The sequence below is a fragment of the Neoarius graeffei genome, chromosome 21 (genome assembly GCF_027579695.1).
Source record: "Neoarius graeffei isolate fNeoGra1 chromosome 21, fNeoGra1.pri, whole genome shotgun sequence".
Classification (NCBI taxonomy): domain Eukaryota; kingdom Metazoa; phylum Chordata; class Actinopteri; order Siluriformes; family Ariidae; genus Neoarius; species Neoarius graeffei.
In genome coordinates this window covers 34,619,618-34,640,288 of record NC_083589.1, presented here as the reverse complement: position 1 = coordinate 34,640,288, position 20,671 = coordinate 34,619,618, and the positions used below count along the sequence as shown (strand labels likewise).

General features: G+C 36.9%; 1 protein-coding gene across 1 annotated transcript in view; it reads left to right on the top strand.

Moving 5' to 3' along the window:
• Nucleotides 1-20,671, top strand: part of LOC132869701 (beta-1,4-N-acetylgalactosaminyltransferase 3-like) — a 37,266-nt gene that overhangs the window by 1,145 nt on the left and 15,450 nt on the right. Inside the window, exons 4-13 of the mRNA XM_060903029.1 lie at nucleotides 7,297-7,340; nucleotides 7,474-7,509; nucleotides 7,612-7,707; nucleotides 9,872-9,962; nucleotides 10,113-10,213; nucleotides 12,210-12,277; nucleotides 12,397-12,472; nucleotides 13,178-13,244; nucleotides 17,078-17,212; nucleotides 19,479-19,588. Of these exons, the coding sequence (XP_060759012.1) occupies nucleotides 7,297-7,340; nucleotides 7,474-7,509; nucleotides 7,612-7,707; nucleotides 9,872-9,962; nucleotides 10,113-10,213; nucleotides 12,210-12,277; nucleotides 12,397-12,472; nucleotides 13,178-13,244; nucleotides 17,078-17,212; nucleotides 19,479-19,588 (824 nt within the window). The remainder of the gene's footprint in view (nucleotides 1-7,296; nucleotides 7,341-7,473; nucleotides 7,510-7,611; nucleotides 7,708-9,871; nucleotides 9,963-10,112; nucleotides 10,214-12,209; nucleotides 12,278-12,396; nucleotides 12,473-13,177; nucleotides 13,245-17,077; nucleotides 17,213-19,478; nucleotides 19,589-20,671) is intronic.

Sequence of the window (20,671 nt, the reverse complement as noted above, 5' to 3'; positions counted from 1 at the left end):
TTCCCAAATTAAAGGCACAAATTCATTCAAATAAGTGAACAATTCACAAACATTCATGGAATTAAAGCCAAATGTCGTGAGTTCATGAACGTGAAATAAAATTATCAATATGTTCAACTTAGTTTTCATTAAATAAGTATATAGTTATTGTTAATCACATTTATTAGGGAATTTTTAAATCTAAACGCTTAGAAATTACACAATGTTGAGCCAATAGAGAAAAACAAACAAACAAACAAAAAAAAGATTAAACAGGCCTACAACGAAGTGTCCAATCTAACACTTTTTAAAGATAATACTAATTAAAAACTTTAATTGTGGTTTGTTTGCTTTGCTTTCCTGCACTGGCCAGATAATCAATCACCAATCAAACCGTTTAAGCAGCATATGAGCTGTGAAATTGGTTATGGGATACTATTATGCATTATTATTATAATACGGTTTTATTTTATTTTAATTTATTTCTTTAAAACAATTACATGGGCCATATGGAGCAAACGTTGAATATGTCTGTATTGAAGCAACAACACTATTGTATGAATTTCTGCTCTGGTGATTGTGCAAAGTGAAAGCAGTAAAACCTGTATTGTGTGTACCGAATAATGTGTTTAGCATTATCATTGCATAGTGATTAGGAGCATGTCAAGACATAATTTAATGAGTTGTTCTTCCTTAGACTGTCACTTTGCCTTGCTACCTTACACTTAGTGTAAAGCTTTGCATTTATATACAGTACTAGTCAAAAGTTTGTACACCCCTACTCATTCATAGGCGTTTCTGTATTTTGACCATTTTCTACGCTGTACAACAATACTGAAGATATCACAACTATTAAATAACACATGGAACATATCATTATGTGCTGAACAAAAAAGTATATAAAAAAAGAAGCTTGATATTTTAGATTCTTCAAAGTAGCCACCATTTACCTTGATGACACTTTACACATTATTGGCATTATCTTAACCAGCTTCATGAGGTCATCACCTGGAACTCTTTTCAATTAACAGGTGCCTCGTCAAAAGTTAAGTCGTGCAATTTCTTGCCTTCTTAATGCATCTGAAATTAAACAGGAAATAGTAAATAGCCCTGTTCCACAACTGTAGTAACTAATGCCAAGTCAGACGGCAGGCTGCAACTAGTTTTCGACTACTTGCATCTACGTGCGATAATAAAATCGTCAAACTCTCATAGAGTATGAAGATGAGTTTCAGATAAATATCCATTGCAAACATTTTGGGCTGGACAAAGGCACCCAAGCTGCTTGATGATAACGAGGTAAGTTTTCAGTATACATTTTTTTAACATTCCAAGTCAAATTTCACAAACCAAGAAATGAATGACTTTACTCGCACTGAAGACTAAAGGAAAGACAGATATTCATGTGCTTGCTTTATACCACGTAGCTGAGCAGGTATATAAATCTATTAGCTCTTTAATTCAACAAGGACATTGAGGACAAAATTTCTTGCAGTTTGTGTGTGTGGCGGGGGCAGATTCATGAGAAAACTAAGGGAATGGAATTTTTCCACTTTACTGATACAGCCCCATAAGTCATTCATACATGCTTCAATATATCAATATCACAGTTTTGATTTGAAAAATATGCAGCCAGAGGTGGACAGTAAAGAAATACATTTACTTGAGTACTGTACTTAATTAGGCTTTTTGAGTATCTGTACTTTACTTGAGTATTTTTTTTTGGCAACTTATGACTTTAACTTCAGTACATTTGAAAGACAAATATCGTACTTTTCACTCCACTACATTTCTATCAATGTCCTCGTTACTCGTTACTATGAAGTGGCTTTGAAAGTGGATGTTTTTTTCTTTTCTATTCTAAAACATGACTGGCTTTTTCACAGGTGACACCGAGACAGCCTATCAGTCATCACTAGGGTCACGTCATGTCCACAGACTACAAAATCAAGATCAATGATTTCTCAGCAGCACTATTTAACACAATCAGTTGATGGCAGAATGGAAGGAGGCGGTTCTCCTGGATAATGCATGCACCCATGGCTTTAGAATAGAATATAATGCCTTTATTGTCACTATACACATGTACAATGAGATTAAAGCATCTCCAATAACAGTGCAAACAGCTTTTGGGGGGGGGGGGGGGGGGGGGGGAGGTGGGGGGGTAAGGGGGGTAAGGTGCACAGTCTGAGGTGTATGTGTTGTGTTACACATTATGAGGTATTGCACATATAAAGTATTGCACAGAGACAGTCACATTATAAATTATTGCACGAGAGAGTCACATTATAAGATAAAATATTACACATTATGAAGTATTGCAAGGTAAGGTAAGGTGCACAGACTTGAGGTGTATGTGTTGTGTGTAAGGTGCACAGTCCTGAGGTGTATGTGCTGTGTGTAAAGTGCACAGTCCTGAGGTGTATGTGTTGTGTGTAAGGTGCACAGTCCTGAGGTGTATGTGTTGTGTGTAAGGTGGACAGTCCTGAGGTGTATGTGCTGTGTGTAAGGTGCACAGTCCTGAGGTGTATGTGTTGTGTGTAAGGTGGACAGTCCTGAGGTGTATGTGCTGTGTGTAAGGTGCACAGTCCTGAGGTGTATGTGCTGTGTGTAAGGTGCACAGTCCTGAGGTGTATGTGCTGTGTGTAAGGTGCACAGTCCTGAGGTGTATGTGTTGTGTGTAAGGTGCACAGTCCTGAGGTGTATGTGTTGTGTGTAAGGTGGACAGTCCTGAGGTGAATGTGTTGTGTGTAAGGTGCACAGTCCTGAGGTGAATGTGTTGTGTGTAAGGTGCACAGTCCTGAGGTGTGTGTTGTGTGTAAGGTGCACAGTCCTGAGGTGTATGTGTTGTGTGTAAGGTGGACAGTCCTGAGGTGAATGTGTTGTGTGTAAGGTGCACAGTCCTGAGGTGTATGTGCTGTGTGTAAGGTGCACAGTCCTGAGGTGTACTGTATGTGTTGTGTGTAAGGTGCACAGTCCTGAGGTGTATGTGTTGTGTGTAAGGTGCACAGTCCTGAGGTGAATGTGTTGTGTGTAAGGTGCACAGTCCTGAGGTGTATGTGTTGTGTGTAAGGTGCACAGTCCTGAGGTGAATGTGTTGCATTTCACATTATGGAGTGTGGTATTGCACATTATAAAAGTATTGCATAGAGAGTCATCTTATAAAGTACTGCACATTATAAATTAGTAAAATAGTAAAATAAATAGACTATAAAGTCAGAGCATATCTGAGTTCAGGGTGGTTATGGCTTTTGGAAAGAAGCTGTTTTTTAATCGATTTGTCTTTGTCCTGATGCACCTGTAGCACCTCCCTGAGGGCAACAGGTCGAACAGATCAAAGCCAGGGTGGGAGCTGTCCTTGATAATACCTTCTTTACCTATGGTACTATAGAACCCATGTTTAAGTTTTCTGAAAGGATTAAAGATTCATTTCATTTTAAATGTTTGCTTTGTTTGCCAAAAACGAACCACATTACAGCCTACAAAAACTCACCATGCAACCTGCAGAGGTATATTATGTAAAGGTTTTATTCCAAGAGAAAGCTTGCAATGAAATTGTTTATGCTTTTAGAGCTTGCAATAATGTTACAATAGCTGTACAGTCTGGTTAGTCAAATGACTTTCTATGGATTTGCCCACCAAGTTGCTGTAGCCTTATCCACGACTAACATTAACACATAGCTAGTTAACTTGGACACTATTAGTTAGCATGTAAAATCAGAGTTATGTTAACATGAATAACATTAACTTATCTGAAGTCCTTTCAGAAATACGTTTTAGCATAATCTTGCCAAATAAAAAGAATGTAGAAATGTTTCTTTTCTAGTAACATTAGCTACCCAATATGATTTCGAGTTTGAAAAGATTTTGCTAGTGTCAAGTGGAGCTTCACTGACTAGCTAGCTTAATATTAAACCACCATGATGGCACAGCATGCGTTCATTTTGTGAATTCACATTTCTGTCTTTGGTAACGGTGTTAGGTTTTGTAAGCATTGTGGCGATAACACAACAATGCGTTGACAGAAAATGCACTTTTAATACTTACTGTAAGTATTTTTAAAAGCAAGTACTTCAGTACTTTTACTTAAGTAAAAATTTGACTGTACAACTTTCACTTGTATCGGAGTAACATTTGACCAGTGGGATCTGTACTTTGACTTCAGTAATGAAGTTGAGTACTTTGTCCACCTCTGTATGCAGCAAACAGAAAAAAAAAAATTGCACCCAATCTGGGGTCACGACCGGTCATTACCAGTCAGTTGGATTTCCCAGTAGCTGACAGCGGTCCTTGAAGGATTGGGAATATTACTTTCACTGGCTTATTCCTCGGTCAAAACAGGATTCCCAAGAGATGTGATCGATTTTTAGGTATTATTACGTGTTTATTCAAATTTTCCAAGACTATTTGACCTAATCATTGAAATATTTGACTAGCACTGTGTGAAGTTTCATCATGATGCGTGTTGACAGCAACCCATGGTAAGAGGGTGTTATCCTCTCAACGATACTAAGTAGAAATAATTACGGTATAGTATCATTAGTTCTGTTTCATACAGAAAAAAATACATGGACAAAATGTACTCCAATAGAGACATTAAACTTAGCTTTACTCCACCAAAATTTGCCTCTCAAAATGCAGGAAATAGCGTTTTAGAGGGTTAAAAATTCCAAAATTTCCCGGGGGGACATGCCCCTGGACCCCCCTAGATTTGGTGCATCTTCAGCGCGTGACATGTCACCCCCTCCCCCTCCAAAACTTCGTGCCCCCGTCTCTGATTTACAAATGTGAGGCAAGGTCAGAGAAAGGCACTAAAACAAATGAATCTGAAACAGAACAAACAGAAAGCACAGTCATATAACCAGAACATAAACCAGAGTACTAAACATAGCAAGGAACTAATGTCACAAAGACACAAAATAGGGTTAATACTTCACACCATGCATGCGTTCTCAGCGTCCTTTTAAACATGTGCTGATTGCGCTCCAAATTGGCAATGTCTGTGTCGTTAGTCTTTGAGGTGTGCCCAGGGCACTCCTGGGAATGCATGAATGCCTGACATCAAGGTTATTATTCACCGATATTTACTGAGCCTGAGGTGGATAATTGAGTCAGTATAACTACACAGGTGATTTTTTTATTTTTTTAATTATGAAAAACATCTCATCTCATCTCATTATCTCTAGCCGCTTTATCCTTCTACAGGGTCGCAGGCAAGCTGGAGCCTATCCCAGCTGACTATGGGCGAAAGGCGGGGTACACCCTGGACAAGTCGCCAGGTCATCACAGGGCTGACACATAGACACAGACAACCATTCACACTCACATTCACACCTACGGTCAATTTAGAGCCACCAGTTAACCTAACCTTCATGTCTTTGGACTGTGGGGGAAACCGGAGCACCCGGAGGAAACCCACGCGGACACGGGGAGAACATGCAAACTCCGCACAGAAAGGCCCTCGCCGGCCACGGGGCTCGAACCCAGGACCTTCTTGCTGTGAGGCGACAGCGCTAACCACTACACCACCGTGCCGCCCTATGAAAAACATATTAAAAAATAATTTGTCAAAATTCAAAAGCAGCATGCAAATGTAATAAAGGCATGGCACAAGGTTGTGTCACTTATCTATGCCGACTCAGAAAAAATACTTTGTTTTGAAATAGATAAATCAAATCACAGTTCCACCTTACCTTTGAATAGTTTTAGACCAAACTTCGTAGCATCTTTAGTGCTTTTAGGAGCAGAATTTTCTTTCATAATGTGTAATTCTTCCTCACTTACGGTGACGAAACAATTGGCCGCCATTTTGCTGAGTCACCCAAGGTCATTATTGAGAAATAGTCTGAATCTCTCGACCAATCAGTGTGCGTGATTTTCGATAATCACTTCCGTATTTATACTCATCCATATTGTCAAGAACCGCTCAACTAAGTAAAGAGAAACGACAGTTCATCATTACTTTAAGACATGAAGTAGAAAAACCATTGAATTAGAAGGTGTGTTCAAACTTTTGGCTGGTACTATAATATTATATATCCCTGGACCAGCAGGACTGGTTGAAGTCCCTTTGAACAAGGCATCTAACCCCCAACTGACCCCCAGGCTGGTCTGGGTATGTTGTATGTCGCTCTGGATAAGAGCGTCTGCTAAATGGCATTAATGTAATGTTATTATTATACAAAGGAATTATTCCTACAGGAGCTTAAACTTAGGCGTCCTGAGTTGTAGCACTTTAGTTGTGACTCCTTCCATTCTTCCAAATGCTGTCTTGCATCAGAGTTTTAACCTACTTAACCTGTACTCACATCGGATCTGCCTTATTTGCTTTAATAAAAGGATCTGTATGATATAAAATACATTTAGGAACCCATACATCAATGATCAATGGAATGATCATCGATTATAACTTTAGTGGTTTTGTGTGTGCATGTTTATCACAGGCTTGTAGTACTCGAGTCCAGGACTTGTGCCCTAATTTTAAGGACTTGTGACTCGACTTGAGCACTGATGACTCGGACTCAGTAGTGCATTAACTACATTTGGACTCGCAAATTAGAGACGAGGACTTGAATTTTTTTCTTTATTTTTTCTAACATAATTTGGCGCAAGATATTTATATGCCTGTATAAAAACTGTGAAAACAAGCTTACTTTGCGAAGTATTGAGTTGCATTGCTGACACATTACTGAGCCTTATTTTCTTGTTTGGTTTTCTAATCCCTGATCCCTGTTTCTCGTCTTTGATTCGGCCGAGTCTACGATAGCCTGTTTGTGCCTCGCTCGACCTATTGCCTGTTTCACTGGTTTACGATTTTACCTGCCGTTCTGGATTGTTTACTGTCTTCACTTGTATTAATAAACACACCTTCTGCACTTACATCCATCTCCCAACCATCTCCGACAGAATACTTTGCACTCCCTGACAAAGAGAAGCACATTCACTTGTTCATACATCATGTTCAGGAACAAACTAATGTTAATGGCGCTAAAGCAGCCACCATCAAATGGTGCGGTTGGAGTCTTGTTCTCGGACTCAACTCATTTTTATTATTATTTTTTTTTATGACCTGAACTTGACTCGAACTTGAACACTGGATATTCAAGTCTGGACTCGGACTTGAGGTTTAATGACTCGACTACAACACTGGTTTATCACAACATTGTTACGATAATAAAAAGCTAATTTCCATCTCAGCACTAGCTGTTTCTTAATATTTTCCACTCCGAAAAGCCAATGAATGAAATTTTACATAAATTGTTAAAGATTGACAATGTGTGGCAAAAAAATGCCAACATAAAGCTATTTGTGTTTCAGAGTTCTGGGACACCTCTGAAGATACGCAGTCTAATGAGTTTAAGGTGAGATTTTTTAAAATAAAAATTAAAAAAATATATTTTATATACGTTTTATATTATACTGTACATTTCCATTTATGGACATCACATTCTCCATTATCCCAATGATTTCAACCTCATAATTCTCCTCTCTCAGATGAGACAAAGTGAACAGCCAAAATGGAAACCTGAGGTGCAAAAATTTTTATGTTCTCTAACTTCATATAAATTTGATGGTGGTGGCTGATTAAAGATGTGACATTTGAACTGACTTGCAAACTTATCATGTGGACAGTTTCTGGGTGAAGTGAACATGCACATTTTTGAAGATTGGTGTGGAGGATCTGTGGCTCAACTAAGGAAGAATGAGTTGTTTCCTTTTTTCCCCCATGTTAGTACACACACACACACACACACACACACACACACACACACTCTTGAACTTTTACTGCTGTATGACATTTGTAGGGCAGCATGATTCTTGATGAAAAGAAATAACTTTTCTAATTGAGATCACAATTAGAGATTGCATTTCTGATCAGTTTTCAAAGGAACAATATATAGATTTATTAAATTCTACACCAATGTCATTTAGTATAAAACATCAATAATAGTAGGTGTGCCTTCTCAATCTTAAAAGGAAACCAGCAATATTGATGGCTTGTTATTGGCTGTTCCTATTATTCAGTCCAGAGCAACTTGTAGGTGAAAAAGAGGTGGAATATAGCAAATGTCGTGATCAGAGTCAGCAACTAAAGGCCAGAAATTAAGTCAAAAAGATATTTCAATATTTATGCACAGAAAGTCTTCAGAGTTCGTTTACACACCTGATTAATTCATTTCTTTGGTGCACTATTCAGAATCTGACAGCATTTTTCAACAGTGCTGAGACCACCAACTTTAAATACAAACACTTGCCGAGATTTAAAAAAAAAAGTCAGGGTTATAAAATTTGGACTGAAAATGACACTTCCTTTGCTGTCAAATGTAACGTCACAGAAAATCAAGTAACAATTTAAAAATCATAAAATGTCTCCTCATGTTGTACAAGCAGCAGTTCGAAAAGAAACGGTCGGCTGGTGTCATGTGCTTCCGAGGAAGCATGTGACGACCTTCTCCCTCCCTGATTGGTTGCTGTCATGTGATAAGGGAGACTTGTCTTTGTGGGTAGGAATTGGACAAATCTAAATTAGGGAGAAAATCTTAAATAAATAAATTTCTAAAGTGATGATATACAAATGATTAGACGGATGATTCAATGGCATTGAAAACATTAAAAGAAGCATCTAATAGGCATCTAATTAACAATTATTCCATGAAATCAAGTTGTACATGAGCTGATAGCCGATGAGGCGCATAGCACTGAGTCAGCTATTAGCCATGTACGATGAGATTGAGTGGAATAACTTTTATTCTATCCACATTCACTGGATTTTGAGAAACAGAGCATTTTTATTTTTATTTTTTGCAAATTTGATAAATAAAAACTTTATACAAAACGTCTGACAAAATCATTTCCACTTAGGCGGACTTCTTAAAAACCTATCGATGACTACACAGATTGACCTTAGTCTTGGTTTGTTTGTTTGTTTGTTTGTTTGTTTGTTTGTTTGTTTTGTAGAAAGTGACATCTTGCTGTCGTGCCGAGGTATAGAATAACTTTAGAATTTTATTTAATTCTTCCTTGAACATTTCAGTTCTGTAATTTTCAAACTTATTTGAGCTTTTGAACCAGTCTAAAAAAAAATGAAGAATGTAAACAAACCGGCGAAATGACAAGCAACTTGTGAAAATTTTTAATTTAATATTATTTTTATTTAATATTTTGTTGCTTTTTTGTTTTTTGGGGGTTTTGTTTTCGAGTAGAGTTTTTATTTCGTCCTCAGTTGGTTCAGCAACACGCTCCGCCATTTTGTTTTTCTCTACTCACGGTATATGAGCTGATAGCTGAGTAGTAGAGTAGCCAATCAGAGTGCGCAATTGCTCATATCCAGTGAAAGTGGATAGAATAACAAGCTATATTCCCCACATATTGGTGTGTGAATAGGCCTAGTTGTCATGATAACATCACATTACTACACTTTTGGTTCAGTTTAACAGTATGGTTTCCAATCTCATTATTCAGAAGCTTGGGAAAAAGCACTTTATCCAGCACATCCTAAAATTTTAATTTTATTTTGATTTTATATCAAATAATTTTTATTCAGATATGCAACATTTGTCACTACACTGCAAAAACTAGCCATCCTAATATCAGGAAAAACATAATAAATTTGAGAACATTTAGACTAATCAAGTGAAATAATCTGCCAGTGCAGTAAGATAATTACACTTGGTAAGACATCTTAGAATAAGTTGGTTGCAATCTAGAACTAGGTTTAATAATCTCAAAATTGGTGTCTTGTTTTCTTCTAATAAGAAATGCTAGATCGTTTCAACTATTTTCAAGATATTTTCACTTGCTAAGATATCATTTTTTGCAGTGTAATTAAATATGTTTTGAACATACAGGTCTAGAAGTATCTAAAATGTGTAATGTGTCATTATGATTTTAGGCACGTACCACGATCAAACGGCTTGCTCTCTATCCTGGATGGGAAAACTATGGATTGAGAATCTTTGGATACATTCATCCTATCATCAGTGGTGCGTATTGCTTTAGAAAATCCAATAAAATCTTATGGGTTGGCTTTAAGCTGAAACATTCAACTTAATATCAAGGCTACATTTTTTACACTCTACATGTTTAAAGGGAGGTACTGCTATCTCTAATATGGTCTGGTTGCTCTTTACCAGGAGAATACATTTTTGCCATTGCCTCTGATGATAACTCAGAGTTCTGGCTGAGTTCGGATGAAAAGATCAAAAATCTCAAACTTGTGGCTTACCTGGGCAAGGTAAGAATCATCGGTCTGTATGTTATGCTGTTGGAAAACTCTAATTTCCCCTTAGGATCAATAAAGTCTTATCGTCAAACAAAACCCTAAAAATAAACCCCTTTATACTGACAGATAATATCCATACAAGACATGTTTGAGTGTTCACTTGTTCATATTTGTACCTGTATACAGATTTTATTTTAAAAGAAAAACAAATGTCCCTGGGCGCTGACATCTTACTCTCTCCAAGGTTCAAATATCGTGCTCTGAGTACAAATTGTGACGTCAACTACACCTCACATGACTTCCCGAGACTAGAGGTCTCATCACTTCTAAATTGTTGTAAACAACTGTAAAGATGCCTGAGTGTCAAGCATTTGGGTGTAAAAATAAGTCCAATCATTGATCATTTTATGTGACATGCTTTTGTTTCTTTTTATTCACTGAGAAAAGTGATCTTTTTAGATGGCAAGAATCGCATTGTTATGGCAACAGGCTTGTTTACTGGCATTTGTGTTAGTACTGCGTATGCGTTATCTAGCCAAGTGAGATTTAAACTTCATAAACGTGAAGACTGTTGATTTGTGGATTGGGTTGCCAGTAAAAATCACAAGGTTACAGAAAATTTCTGATTAGGTTTTTAGAATTAGAAGCCTGTATTTGTCACATAAACATTACATCACAGTGAAGTTCTTTCTCTGTATTTAACCCAGCTGAAGCAGTGAAAATGCGCAAACACAGAGAGAGAGAGAGAGAGAGAGAGAGAGAGGGAGAGAGAGAACAGTGATGCCTGGGGATTTTTTTTTAAGAATTACAAGTCTTTATTTGATGGCTCTGTGTAATGAAGGCAAATGGCATTCTTGGGTGTCGTTAACGTCGTGGCCAGATATCCGGTTTCAGTGCAAATGGTTGCAGCCAGGAAAGACAATTTTTAGCAATATCATAACTTTTAAAATGAATACACGGTTGTTAAAGTTTTATTTTTAACATTTTAAAAGTAGACAGCTTTTCGATTTCATAAAATCGGTGAAATTTAGTTCCCTTTGAAATTTGGTCATTGTGATATATGTTTATTTCTGTAATATCTATTAAAAAAAAACAGGCCTGTGGCTGGGAAGTTATTTAATTTGATGGGATTCCCTAGCAAATAATGTGCATGAAGTCGCTCACTTCGCACAGTCAAGCATACAGAGGAAGTCCATCTGCGCATGTGCAGGTTTACCTTCTTCTTTTGGGGTTTACGGCAGCTGGCATCCACAGTGTTGCATTACTGCCATCTACAGGTTTACCTTTGACCATGCACTGACAGTTACATCATTCTGTTGCTAAACGAACAGCTGATCACACTGAAGTGCTCGCTGACTACCAATATTTATTAGTTTGGTCCTGCATTTCCTTTACTTTGCAACATAACGTCTTTTCTTCTTGCTTTCCGTTACTGTAGTCAGTTTTTCACATTTCATTCACATCCTCAATTTTCCTCTCCTGTTTCAAATTTGTATCCCACAATGCCTTGTGCAAATGGGGAAAGCCCACCACGTGATGCATGATGTAGTATCTTGTATTGCTTCATGGTGAAGCAGGAAAAAATAGCGGAGAATTTTGGGCCACATGGCCCTAAATTCATTAATTGTTCTATTTAAAAAAAAAAACCTAATAAAATTGGAAGTCTGTGATTCGAATTCGGTAGCTTTTGGTCCACTAAACAAAAAATAATTGGGTGTTGGGGAAAATTATTTTTATGACCTAAACTTGAAAAATCTGAAAGACGGTCTAGCTTTAAACAAGCAGAGGGCACATCATTTGACTTTAAGAAAGGCACTGCTCCATCAGATTCAGCAAGGCACTATATTACTGTACAATTATAACACATGAAATGATCTTAGATCCAACCAATAAAATGATATATATGAATGTTTGCGACTGCTTGCAATTATTAGACATGTGATATATACTAAAATGTATAATTATGTGAAATATCCCATGCCTTATTGCCTTGCACACTGTTCATCAGGTTGGAAATGAATGGGCTGCACCAGGGGAATATGAGAAATTTTCATCTCAGATATCTGAGCCTATAGTGTAAGTACCATATCTTCTGAAAGTTTTTTTTTTTAACTTCTTACTTAAAATGAAAATTAAGACCATTACTTCATGACTTTTGCTGTGAACTGTTTGATTCTGATCGTCCTTCTCTTTAGGCTCTCAAAAATGCAACAATATTACTTTGAAATCATCTACAAGCAAAGTGAAGCAATGGATCATGTGGAGCTTGCTGTATGAATCAGTTTAATTTGTAGTATATATTTCATTATTATTATTATTATTATTATTATTATTATTATTGATATATGTTTGGTCGCCTGGGAAAAGCAATTGGATGTCACTTTGGCAAAAACAAATAGTTTTTTTCTATCTATAACATACTTTGACACCTCAACTTTAATTAAAAAAAGTACATATATTTCACCTCACACAGTGAATGCTTGGCTTTGATTAATTTGTTGGACAGTTATGTGCCATAACAAAAAGAGCATAAGCCGAATCATTTCAATTTGTAATCAGATATCGACGTCAAAATGGCCAATATTATCATTTTAAAATGCTATAACTTCATTATATATACAAAAGAGGAACACATTTCACTTCAGGAAAATCTGCAGTTGTCAGAAGTACAGTACATATAGTAGAAAAAGTGAACATTTCACCATATAAAAGGTTTTTCCCAAGCCATCACATGTATTTCATTATTCGCATATTAGTAGTAAATCACAGTATTATTACATGTCATATGATTCAAACATCTGTGGTTTTAATCTTATAAAACACACCTTTTCCAATAGTCAAGGTTCAAATGTTCTCATTAATCTTGCATTTATATTAAACTCTAAACAAAATAGGTTTTCATCCTGCATTGACCCCTGCTTCCTTGTCTGTAATGTATATGTCTCTTCTAAGATTTTTTTTTTTTCATATTTTCAGTGGCGTCTCAACAAAGAGAACAGCAATTTTGAAGTTATTACCTCGGAGTTTCTGTCACTCTACAGTGGTAAATTTTAGCACTAGCAAAATTTTTCACACTACAACACTATACAATGATCTATCTGCATCACATGATCCAATGTGCATTATATCCTGTACGTTTCAGTATAATGTGTCATACGGTGACATGCAGGACTGACAGACTAAATTAAAGTCATCTAGGCAGCATTAAGGATGGCCAAGCTGTGTTATTTTCTATTGAGTAGTGAAAAAAAGGAATTTTTTGGGAATTCGGTACATTAAGACTCCCTTAATGGATATTAGTATAAATACGCAGGTAATTATAGAAATTCATGTGTGCTAATTCGTCAAGAAATTAGGACTATTTCTCGATAATCACCTGGAGCGACTCGACAAAATGGTGGCCAATCACTTTGTCATTGTAAATGAGGAAGAATTACAAATGATAAAAGACAATGCTGTTCTTAAAAGCACTAAAGATGCTATTAAGTGTGGTTTAAAACTATCCAAAAGTAAGGTGGAATTGTGATTTATTTTATCTATTTCAAAACAAAGTATTTTATGTGAGTCAGTGTAGATAAGTGTCACAACCCTGTGCCACGCCTTTATTACATTTGCATGCCACTTTTGAAGTTTGAAATAAATGATTTCACCTGTGTATTAATACTAAAACAATTATCCGCCTCAGGGTCAGTGAATATCAGTGATTATTCTATCCACATTCACTGGATATGAGCAACCGCGTGCTCTGTTTGGCTACTCTACTACTAGGATATCTGGTCATATACTGGACCATGAGTAGAGAAAAACAAAATGGCAGAGCATGTTGCTGAAGCAACCGAGGACGAAATAAAAACTATCCTCAAAAACAAAACCCCAAAAAATACAAAAAACAGCAACAAAATATTAAATAAAAGTATCTGATGGTAAGAATGTATCTTTTTTTAAATTTATTTTCCAAGAATTATTATTAGAGCATTTTTCACAAATTGCTCCTGTCATTTCGACAGTTTGTTTACATTCTAAGTGGAAATGATTTTGTTGGACATTTTGTATAAAGATTTGATTTACTGAATTTGCAAAAAATAAAAATGTTCTGTTTCTCAAAATCCAGTGAATGTGGATAGAATAAAACAGTTATTCCACTCAATCTCAGCATACACGGCTTATAGTCAACTCGGCGCTACGCACCTCATCGGCTATCAGCTCATGTACGACTCGATTTCATAGAATAACTGTTAAATAATAACCTCGACTTTGTCTCGGTTATTATTCCCCGATATTCACTTCGCCTTTGGCTAATAATTGTGAATTGTTAACATGAACAGATTAGGTATTTTAGCATTAATACCCCATGAATAACATTAGTAAAGTAATCAATCAAATCAGCCAAATAATTAACATTTACAATGTTGTACATTAAAGAATGTTCATACTACCAATGAGTGAATTCCACAATAGCCAATATGAACCTTAGATAATGCGAATGATGTGAAATAATGCAGTAAATAATGCAGGTAATAATATGTTACTATAAAGATTTAAAGTAATAAAGTAAACCTTACTAGAAAGTGTTACAGATTTTTTTTGTTTAAATTAATGTTAAATGCACATCAATACCAATAACATTTTTTATTGCTCTAGTCAGGGAGGTTGACATGGTGGTGTTTTGTTGTTGTTGTTGTTTAAGAATTGTAAACATTTAAGGAGAATTTTGGGTGAAAAACAGGTACAGTACCAGTCAAAAAATTGTACATCCCTACTCATTCATAGATTTTCTGTATTGTGACTATTTTCTACATTGTAGAACAATACTGAAGACATCAGAACTATGAAATAACATCTGGGACATATATGGATTTAGGTGGTAAACAAAAAAGTGTTAAAAAACATATTTTGCTTGATATTTCAGATTCTTCAAAGTAGCCAGCATTTACCTTGATGACACTTTACACACTATTGGCATGATCTTAACCGCTTCATGAGGTAGTCACCTGGACTGCTTTTCAATTAATAGGTGCCTTGTCAAAAGTTAATTAGTGCATGAGTTTCTTGCCTTCTTAATGCATCTAAGCTCAAACAGTAAATAGTAAATAATAAACATACAGTACATAGCACTATTCCATTTACATCAACACCATTTACATCAACATACTGATAGCGATCAGTTAAATAAAACCTGAGCCAGGAGAGGGCCATTCCCTTAACTCTCACAACATTTTCTCGTCTATCCAAAATAATGGAATGATCAATGGTATCAAATGCTGCACTAAGTCAAGTCATTTGTATAGCGCTTTTAACAATAAACATTGTTGCAAAGCAGCTTTACAGAATTTGAATGACTTAAAATATGAGCTAATTTTATCCCTAATCTATCCCCAAGGAGCAAGCCTGTGGCGACGGTGGCAAGGAAAAACTCCCTCAGACGACATGAGGAAGAAACCTCGAGAGGAACCAGACTCAAAAGGGCACCCATCCTCATTTGGGCAACAACAGACAACATGACTATAACATCAACAGTCCTAACATAAAGTCAGCTTCGTTGATGCTATAAACCCCCCACCGATGGAAACCCGAGCGCAAAACCATTCACGACAACCGCAGTCCCAAAGTCAGCAAGTCAACTGCAGTCCTAAAGTCAGCAAGTCAACTGGGTGGGTTTATGAACTGAGAGATGATTTTAGCATGCCCTCGGGTTTGTATGATGGTTTCAGGAGTTAGTTCGCTCTCAGCGCCAAGTCGAGCAGTGCGCAGTTAGAGCCAGTTTGTGTTTCTGAGTCTTGTTTTCTTTCACTAAGGTCAAGCAACACAAGCAGCGAGACACAGCCCTGATCAGACGCCAACAGTAGGTCGTTTACTACTGTAACCAGAGCTGTATCTGTGCTTTGATGAGGTCTAAATCCTGACTGATACATTTCATGGATGTTATTCCTATGTAAATAAGGAATATTTATTTATTCAACCTGGGATCGAGGTGCTGACCTCTTCTGCTCCTCGGACCTGCCTGATCCATCCTGATGCCCTGTGTCTGGTTGGAGTCTCATCACATCACTCCAGTGGAGGACGGCCCCATATGGACAGTTGGAAGTCATACTTGGAAGACGCTCTGGACACTTACAGTGATGCTTTTGTGGCTGAGGACTACAGTTGGCTTGCTAACTTTAGGACTGCAGCTGTCATGAACAGTTTTGCACTCAAGTTTTCATTAATGAAGAGTTACATCATCAACAAAACTGACTTCATGTTAAAACTGTTAATGTTATAGTCATGTTGTCTGTTGTTGTCCAGGTGAGGATGGGTTCCCTTTTGGGTCTGGTTCCTCTCGATGTTTCTTCCTCGCGTTGTCTGGGGGAGTTTTTCCTTGCCACCGTCGCCACGGGCTTGCTCATTGGGGATAGATTAGGGATAAAATTAGCTCATGTCTTGGGTCATTCAGATTCTGTAAAGCTGCTTTGGGACAATGTCTATTGCTATACAAACAAACTTGACACTATTCAACAACTGTAGTAATCCATATTATGTTAAGAACCGCTCAACTAAGTAAAGAGAAACAACATCCATCATTACTTTAAGACATGAAGTGTCTTTTCATTAATAAAAATAAAGAAAAAACGTTGAATTAGAAGGTGTGTCCAAACTTTTGACTGGTCCTGTAGATTTTGGACTGGAAAGTAGAAATATTCATATCGGTCTTTATAGGTGGAACTGTTTGCTCTGTGGTGAGGGTCCTATATGAGTTTGTGAGTTCAAATCTCAGTACAACCAAAGAGACATTTCTGAGCCAACACTCATTCTCTCTCACTTCTAAGTCACTTTGGTGAAATAAATGCCAGGCCAATGAATGTAAAAGTATATGTTTTTTTTTTTTTTTGTGTACAGATGAGTCTTCACTACTGCCAGTGGACAATGACCTAATCCCGCTCACAGCAGCTAGTCAAAAGTTGAGTTCTGATTCCACCTCTAAACCTGAAGTGGACATGGTCAGAGAAGACCCACGAGACACCATTTACAAAAGTGAGTGAATCATGAATTGAGCAAAATCTCTTATCAGTGCTATTTGTCAGCATCAAAAGGCATTCCATGAATGGTTCTTAGTATGATTAAAGCAGAGAGAGAGATTTTACATGTTCTCTCTATGTTACTCTGGGTTTCCACTGGGTTATCCTGTTTCTCCCACCTCAGAGAAATGTGCTGGATTAGTGACAGTGAATTGCCCAAACATTTCCTCATGCTGTGCTCTGGAATTTAACCAGTCATTTTACTTCAGAGGAAGTGTTACTTCTGGATTACATGGCACTCCCTCTATATAACCACATTGAGTCGGACTTAAAGTAACTTGGATTTGTGACAACTTTTTGCTGATTGTTATTGATGCATATTTGCCTGATCCATATTGTGTTGAAAAGTTTTCTGAAATACACAAGGCTAATTGGGATTGTGAAGGCTTGTGTACGGAAGTTTATCAATGAAATCACAATAATGGAGTCAAAGGCAGAATTCCAGGTCAAGTTCGACTTGAACAGCCAGTTCACAATCAGGTTCAGACAGATAAAAGCAAAATAATATCAACAGAACAAAAGGTCATAAATATGAATAACATATTAGTAGACAAAATATAGCACTAAACTCAAGTTGGTAAGGAGTTAAATATTGGTTGAGTGAAAATAGCATTTATTAAGGTATGGGACTATTAAAGCTGAATTCTCTTAACTGCACTGCAAAAAAATTATATCTTAGCAAGTGAAAATATTTTAAATAGTTGAAACAATCTAGCATTTCCTATTAGAAGAATACAAGACATCAATTCTGAGATTATTAAACCTAGTTCTAGATTGCAACCAATTTATTCGAAGATGCCTTATCAAGTAAAAATATCTGTTCATGCAGCAAGATAATTTCACTAGTATTAAGTAATTTTCTCCTCAAATTCAATTTTCAGTTTGTTTTGCAATGTGGGATAGTTGATGATTGCTGTAAGTGACACTTAGATAGATACTGACACTGTTGTAAAAAACATATGGCCCAAGTATTTTAAATTAGTCTCCATGAGACTGTGCATATTAAAAATGTGGAAAAAAAATAATATCAATAGGAAGACAAGAAAATTAATAACAGTGCATAATGGATTGCACCCAAAAAACAGTACAAGCAGACTCTACAGACGCAGGAAAGAAGGTGGTAGTGGATTTTTGAGCATAGAAGATGCAATTGACCTTGCTAAGCTTGGATTAGAGAATTACTGTATGTATGAAGCAGCAATGAAAGGTCGTTAGTGGCTGTAAGAGATTGATGATTGTCAAAGAGAGGGTGTGACTGAATTTAAGAATCGAAAGAAAACTGAAAGGAAACAGGACTGGAAGGAGAAAACTATATGACATGGCCAGTTTTGAAGACAAACAGATAATGAGGCAGGAAAAGAAAGATGGTTGTGGCTTAAAGGAACTGCAATAAAACATGAAACTGAATCATTAATTTTCGTAACCCAAGAAGAAACAATAAGAACCAATGTTATCAAGGCAAAGATTGATAAAACGCAGGAAGAGAGCAAGTGTCGGTTATGTGGAGAGGGAGATGAAAAAGTGAATCACATTGTAAGTGAATGTAGCATGCTTGCTCAAAAAGAGCATAAACGTAGGCATGATTGGGTGGGAAGAAAAATTCATTAGGAATTGTGCCGAAGGTATAAAGTACTTGTAACAGAAAGATGGTATGGACACCAACCAGAAACTGGAACAGAAAATGACAGGTGTAAGTTACTGTGGGATTTCAACATCCAGACTGATCGTGCCAGAGAAGCCAGATGATCTGATGTTGTATTGATTGATGAAGAAAAGACGGAACGTAAAATAATAGACTTTGCCATACCATACGACAGTAGAGTAAATGAAAAAGAGATAGGAGAAACAGAAGTACCAAGATCTAGCAAGAGAACGACAAAAGCTATGGAATATGAGAAAAAAAAGTCAGTCATTCTAATTGGAATAGGAGCACTCGGTACAACACCAAGACAATTATCGAAGAGATTCAGTGACCTGGGTAGAAGAACAAGAATTGTTGAGTTGCAGAAAACTGTTACACTCTGCAAGGATCCTCTGTAAAGTCCTTGAAATTTGAGGAATCTTGTTGATATCAAAGTTCATGAAATTATTACCACTGACAAAAACAGTGAGCTACATAATAATAATAATAATAATAATAATAATAATAATAATAATAGTTGTTGTTGTTGTTGTTGTTGTTCAACTCAACAGTACAAGCTCATCTCTCTCTCTCCCTCCAGTACCACTGCTGCCGAAGTCCCATTTGGAAGATGTGTTTCCGAAATGTGCTTACTATCCTATTTACAGATATGAGAATCCAAGCATTGAGAGATACGATGGTATAAATCATGTGAGTAAAGTTTTACTACTGTATTTTCTATAAAGAACATTACAGTGCCAGTCAAAAGTCTGGACACACCTATTCATTCATAGGTTTTTCTGTATTTTGACGATTTTCTACATTGTAGAACAATACTGAAGACATCAAAACTACTAAATAATATATGAAACTTAGATGGAATTATGTGGTAAACAAAAAGGTGTTTAAAAATGTTTCATATTTGAGATTCTTCAAAGTAGCCAGCGTTTACCTTGATAACACTTTACACACTATTGGCATTATCTTAACCAGTTTCATGAGGGAGTCACCTGGAATGCTTTTCAGTTAAAAGGTGTGCCTGGTTATTAACTATATTCTATTAGTTATTACTGTTTATTTTAAATACTTGATAACAAAACTGCTATTTTGTTTTTCTCTATTCACGGTATATGAGCTGATATCCTAGTAGTAGAGTAGTCAGAGTGTGCAATTGCTCATATCCAGTGAAAGTGGATAGATAGATAGATAGATAGATAGATAGATAGATAGACAGACAGACAGACAGACAGACAGACAGACATAACGTGACCAGATGTCCCGGTTTGACCGGGACAGTCCTGATTTTGAGTCGCGTGTCCCCAGTCCCGACAAAGGTCCGTCGGGACGCTGAAATGTCCCGGTTTACACCAAACACTAACAAACTGTCCTGGTTACAGCGATTATATATAACCAACGCAGTGGCGGCTGCTGGTTTTTAAAACAGGGGAAGCCCATTTTACGTATTCATCGTAAAACCTGTAGGCCGGATATCAAAGCATAGAAAGGTGTGCCCCATTAGCATAGTGAACTAGACAACCCTACCTAGTGGCAGAAAGTATTTTTGCTTGTACATTTCATGTTATAGTCTGGCTTGCCAGGCTAGTGCCTCATATCCTTAATCAAAAAAATATCAAACATCCAAAAATCACTGGCTATTCAACGAAGAGTCTGTGACCCTGTCATACTAGCTGGTTGTGCTTTCCAGAGACTTCACCAATTTCTGTTAGCAGCTAGCACTGCAGATCCCAATAAGGCTCAAGCTAGCCTACAACCAGATTGAACTACAAATGAAAT